Source organism: Rhamphochromis sp. 'chilingali' (genome assembly GCF_963969265.1).
Source record: "Rhamphochromis sp. 'chilingali' genome assembly, chromosome: 10".
NCBI classification, from domain to species: domain Eukaryota; kingdom Metazoa; phylum Chordata; class Actinopteri; order Cichliformes; family Cichlidae; genus Rhamphochromis; species Rhamphochromis sp. 'chilingali'.
Genome location: NC_137937.1, coordinates 6,409,528 through 6,415,852, shown reverse-complemented (window position 1 = coordinate 6,415,852; position 6,325 = coordinate 6,409,528). Strand labels below are relative to the sequence as shown.

General features: G+C 38.8%; 1 protein-coding gene across 1 annotated transcript; it reads right to left on the bottom strand.

The window, feature by feature from the left end:
* Positions 1 to 759: 759 nt before the first annotated feature.
* On the bottom strand, positions 760 to 5,608 carry snrnp27 (small nuclear ribonucleoprotein 27 (U4/U6.U5)). Its single transcript, XM_080894270.1, has 6 exons — positions 5,425 to 5,608; positions 4,081 to 4,207; positions 3,613 to 3,725; positions 3,424 to 3,503; positions 1,231 to 1,295; positions 760 to 879 (listed from the first exon to the last, which is right to left on the bottom strand). Exons 1-6 carry the CDS (start codon positions 5,459 to 5,461, stop codon positions 825 to 827), a joined length of 477 nt encoding a protein of 158 aa, XP_080750396.1. The 5' UTR covers positions 5,462 to 5,608; the 3' UTR covers positions 760 to 824.
* Positions 5,609 to 6,325: the final 717 nt, after the last annotated feature.

The following is a 6,325-nucleotide window of genomic DNA, read 5'->3' as shown; positions in this document are numbered from 1 at the left end:
GCATGCGCCCGCTTGTTGCTTTCTGATCCATAATGGCTTTAAAAGGCTCGGCGCTAGATTGGATCTGCCGGAGGGATGCTCGGTTATGATTGGTAGTTGGGGTAAGGACAAGTACAGGGATTGGTTATTTTGGTGGGTCGGTTCTGTCAGACAGCACAGCTGATCCAATCTAGTATGAAACATTTAAACGCTTGCTTCAAAATGAGAGGGATCATTATTTTAGAGCACGATAAACCCTGGACTTGAACAAATACCACCCCAGGAAAGGTTTCTTAGCAGCCTTTACGTAGGACTGAATTTAAACCTGGATTTGAAACAATCCTATAGGATACATTTCTCAGAGAACACCAAATGAGATTATGCTATATTTAAACTAGAAAGAAACGCAAGCATTCACAGGAATAACCAATCTGATCCTATTCAATCCTTAAAAGGGACAATGAATAATGTCATATTTAGCCATTATTTCAAAAGAAACTGTGTTCCTGCACAACCTAGCGGATGGATATTTAATCAGTGCATAAGCATTTTAATAAATTAATTTTCATAATCAGGACAGAAAGCATGTTTTTTTTTTAATGCTTTTATTTCAAATAAATCATCCATGTCAGCAATATTAAGCTCAGTCTCACCCAGCTGTGAGTACATCTTGCAGGTACTTCTATTTACATGTATGCATTTGCTTATAAAAAGGTATATACACGACTGTTAAATCACACAAAACACGTAAGATATTGAACATGCCATCTATTTTCATAAGGGTGGGGGGAAGGGAGGGTACACACAGGTAAACTTATTGGGGAACATTGGAGTTGATGATACTTTCAAGCAATGAAGTCCAGCGGCCTGTTAAATCCACCCTTTCTGTTCATGTACTGCCTGTAAAATAAATATATAAGAAAACATTATATCACTGTTTCCCTCCCAACACACACAGATTACATCATCGAGCACCAATGGGAGCGTTGGCATCTCTGCATAGAAACACCTGCGGAGGTGATTGGCTACTTTAACAGTGATAGATGCTGAGAGTGCACACTGTGAAGAGGGGGGCAGAAAAATTGACGTAACTCAGCAACACGACTAACAGCTGGGGCTCCAAAAGAAACTTTAAAAAGGATCTGTCACTAACAAAGGAAAGCTTATGAAATATCCAAAGAGACGTGCTGCACTGTACAGACACGGCACAACCAAACAACTACAAATGCTTGTTTCTGTTCAATGACCTACCTGTATTTTCTCTTCATGGTCACATTGACGGCATACGCGTTACTTGAGCCATCAGTCTTCTTCCCCTGTGTAAAAACAATGTTACTGCATGACATATCACGAAACAAACTTTTAAAAAACATTCTTAGCTAAACATGACAGTGTACAGATGAAGCTGAATTGGGTCAAGCTCATGATAGCAGTTGGAATTCTCTAAATATGCATTTCACGGAACTGAAGGATTTTGATCAGTGGAAAACAGTTTTGTTATCAGAATCAGAATCAGAATACTTTATTGATCCCTGGGGGAAATTATTTTTTGTTATTTTTTGTTAATAGGACACAAACCCAGTGGCCTGCCAGAGGAACCTCTTTATCAACAATAACACTGCTAGTGTTCAATGGACTGAGTTTTGAAGTGACCCTTTTCAACCCACTGTTTGATCTTTGTGATTATATTAAGCTTACCAACTCTTATTGGATAAACAGTTTGCCCAACCACAACTATTAGCTTATAATTGCAACTATTCATCCACTTCTTGTAACTGCTACTCTTTATTTAGTGATTACTTTAAGTCTATCCACTTATTTTCCCCTTTTGATCATTTTCATAATAGACAGGTTTCATACCATTTAGAATGTTAATCTATTCTTATAGCTAACAATTTGATTTGATTGAATCTTTATTTTTAATGTGCCTGTTATTCTGTTTTCTGTCAAGATGATCCCACATTGCTTCAATAATGTTGATGCTCAGCTATCTAACCGGGTGTGCTTTGGCAGTGTGACTGGGTCATGCTAAACAATGAAGCCCTTGCCAGTCACATGCTTCCCAGATGCTATTACATGGTTGATTAAAATGATGGTACTTTTCTGTGTTCATACTGAACAGCACTGCTTGAAGTGCAGCCCCAAACCACAAAAAAGCCTCCACCCTCTGTTTTAGATTGCTGCAGACACTCAGTGTTGTACCTCTATCTTAACCTCCTGCATACATATTATGAAAAACTGAACCAAGAAACTCACATTTTGATTTATCATGTCTAAGACTTGTTACCACCGATTTTCAGTTCAGTTCTTGTGTAATTTGGAACACTTCAGCCTTTTCTCCTTTTATTCTTCCTTAAGAATGGTTTCACCTTTCCACTAACACTATTTTTGATGAGGCTTCAGTGAACAGATGACCACCCGAAGGGTCAGATGCTTCCCTGTGCCAGGTCATTGCTGGATTTGTTCCTACTTCAAAAGAATATTACTTTTAGATACTGTGACAGGCTATTAGCAACAAAAGTCCCTAAAGGGTTAGGGTTATAACACTGCTCGTTATAGAAGCAAAATAAATGAGAGCGGCTCAAGACTCTTGCACAGTACTGCAAACTTACATTAGCCATGGGGGGCTTGCTGTCATGTGAAAGCTGCTCTATTTGTACATGAATGTAGATTCATGTACAAACATTTCAGTATGTGTCAATTATGTCAATTTTTAACCGTTTTAAGCCCACCATAGAACCAAGTCCGCCTGAGCTTATCTTTACATTATTACATGCTGTAGTGCCATTTTTGGAGCATTTCCAGTTGCTATACATCAATAAAATCATTATATCCTAAATTTAAATCATACGAATGCAATATGTCCATAGTAACTACATAAATACCAAAAATGTGCAATAAACTAAAAAAGAAACTGAAAATTGTTTTTTTTTTTTACAAATTTTTCTAGTTACAGAAACTTCAGAGGTACATCCCCCAAAACTGTAAATGCAAAGTTTCACAAAATAGTTCCCAGCCACAGGAAATTTATTTTGAGTGTCTTTATAATTTCATTTTTGAGATACACTCATTTTTACAACCTGCAGCAAAAACGAAAATATAATAGGGATTTGAAAATAGTTATGCAAATTGGAGCGTGCACGCTCCAATTTGACAGATAAGCAGGGGGGAAAAAAGAACCATAACTCAAAAACAACAGTATTCCCCTAAATAGAAAGAGTCAAGGGAAAAATGTGAAAAATGTCCCCTTTATTTAAACAAGGACAACCTGCTTTTTACAGCAGCTGCTCTAATCAATTTCATCAGTGCCAATGTGCTTTTGGAAGTTCCATTTCAATCCACTGAAATAAATGCAAACATACTGTGTGTGTGTGTGTGTAGTGAACTTTATTAGAAATAAACTGCACCCCCTTGTGGCTGCATAACACATAGAACAACTCTCACCTTGCTGGTATCAAAGTTCCCAAATCCCATAAGCTTCATCATCTCAATCTCCTCCTCCGTTTTGCCCTGCATGTCCTCCGCTATTTAAAAAATAGAAAAAAAACATTGAATTTAGTCTCTGTTACTACAAAATGCCTGAAAAACTAAGATTCCTGCTTAATGTGCAAGTGTATAAATAATGTCTGATACCTGAGATCTGAATGGGCTTTGCCGTCTTTTCCTTTGAGTCTTTGCGCTCATCATCTCGTCTCTCCTTTTGTCTCGAAGGAGAGAGGGAGGAGGATCGATGACGTCGGGGAGACCTGCAAAAGGAGCACAGTGATGGCTGCAGGATGGGTTATCACATCTAATCAGAGCAAATAAGGCACTTTGTGGTGCTCTTGTATTGTTTAAAAGAATCTCGACAAAAAGTTTGTTAACAAAGGGCAAAGAAAATCACAAGTGCACCACTACTCATCTGAAACAACACTTCTCTGTGATAGTAAACTGGAAACTGCCGTTTATTCAGTATATACTAACAATACTCATTGTGACCAAAATCTATCACAGCTCTGCATGGGTAAGGTCTCTAAAATAGTAAATGAGGTGGAAATATTAGTCTTGAAAACAAAGTTTCTCTAAACACAAAAACAAATACACCAACAAACAAAAATTCACCTTGAGCGTCTCCTGTGAGGAGACCGTGAGCGACTCCTGCGACGGTCCCGTTCCCGATCTCGAGAGCGATCCCGCTCCCTTCGTCTTCGCTCACGCTCTCTAGAAGTTGAGCGGGAACGTCTTCTTTCTGGAGGACGAAATGACATCATGGCATTAACTGAAGCGTCTTGAACAGCAGACTGGCATCTATATACTGTAGCAGTCTTAAAAATCCAAACGTCGGCTATTTTCTTCTGTACTGTGTTGGATTTCTGCCATACCATATAAAATAAAACGTCTAAATCTCACATATAATTGGGAAAAACTGGTTGAAATTTAACAACTTTTTTTTTAGAAATAACTGTTTTGCTATTACTTCTGTAGGATGGAGTATTATGTATTTTCATAGGTACTGGTATCATGTCTGAAATTGGGCCAACCATAATCAGCACACAATTTCTTGCTACTTACCTTGGTTGTAGTAAAAAGCAAACCGAGTACAAGGTGCTAAATTAGTACCAGTTCATTTGCCATTTATAGTCAAAAGTACTGTACCATTTAGGAACCCACCAGACGTGACCATAGCATAGACTTTCACCTTTAATTTATAGGGTTTAATAAAAAAAATGTTGCATTAACTATTTAGCAAAAATTGAAATGACAGTGAGAGGCTATGAGATATTATATCCGCTTCATGCGTGAGAGTACAACAAGCATACAGTCCTCGACTGACCCTGAAACTGCTTGTTAGTCCACTATGCATCAATTTTTAACCTCTAAAAATAGAGGACCGTGTATTGGATTTCCCAAACTGATCATACAAAAATCTCGGGAAATTAAACTGTAATTTGTCCAGCAGATTTTCTGTATCTTTGAATCAAAGCTGTATCTTTGCAAAACACACGTTAATTATCCTGATAAATCACGCAGAAATATATATTTTTAACATGCAGTTTTTTTATTCCAAAAAACCCCCAACCAAACAAAAAAAACAAAACAAAAAACAAAAACCCTACATCAGACCCAAAAATGCACTGCTGGTTAGGATGGCGTCTTCTCCTCCCGTGGACCCCTGGAGAGTGTTTTTGTTTATCCCCCATTTTATGCACAGTACGTGAACGCAGCTCGGGAATCGTATCGAAGCTACTGCGAGTTCTCCACACATCTAGAACCTTTTGTTAATACGACAACCCAGTCGATGCACACAGTTACAATTAAAATATCAGTTTTGCTTCTAGTCCCTTTGAGGTATAGGTTATTATCTTTATCAGGCAGAAAAACGCGATTTCATAAAGCACATTTACTTCTCGGCGTGTTGGCGAAGAGACGTTAACAGAAAAACAGCTAGCTACTTCAGTTTCTTACCTCGTCTTGGAGGAGTTCGACTCCTGCTCCTACCCATTCTCCGAACAGATAAGATACTAGACTCACAAAAAATGGAAAATAAATGTAATACAAATCAGCTGGAAGTTATTTGTATGTCGCTGGTGGATGCTACTAAATGCTACTCCAAACCGGTCTCTTTTTTTTTCTTGAGCTTCGTATGCAAGTTTCCGGTCACGTACAGGAAGAAGCGCGCCCTCTACCAACCTGGAGGATAGTTTTCTTGTTTGGTGGCATAGCCTTTATGATGTTAACCAAAACATCCAAGACCAGCTAGTAATGAATAAAAGCTGTTGTTCATTCTTCTTCTTCTTCTTTTTAAAAAAATGAATAGTATTTAATGACACATGTGAAGTGCAGAGCTGTAGTAACCTCAGAGAGAAAAAACTGAAGAGACAAACCATGAGGGTATAAGTAAGATGGCAACTGTAGTACTGCATGAAGGAGTCAGGAGTGGTACATAAGAATGCCAGAGTGGTGCAGGATGGATACGAAGATAGTGAGAGAGTGGTGATGTGTGCACTAGGAGCAACAGATGGGTTACAGGTGGGGGTGGGATTACAGGGATCGACTCTAAGACCCTTCTTGTTTGCAGTGGTCATTGACAGGTAGGAGGTCAGGCAGGAGCCTCTGTGGACTATGACATGGTTCACATGGTGGTCTATAGTGAGAGTAGGGACCATCTCTCAAGGCTGAAACGGTTTTGGCATGTGCCGAAGATGGATAGCGATAGATATACTGGGCAAAGGATCTTGGAGATAGGGTTATCTAGGAAAAGAGGAAGACCACAAAGAAGATTTGTGGATTTAGTTAAGAAGTACATGCAGAGGACTGGTGTGACAGAAGAAGATGCTAGGGACAGGGTGAGATGGAGCCAGATGAT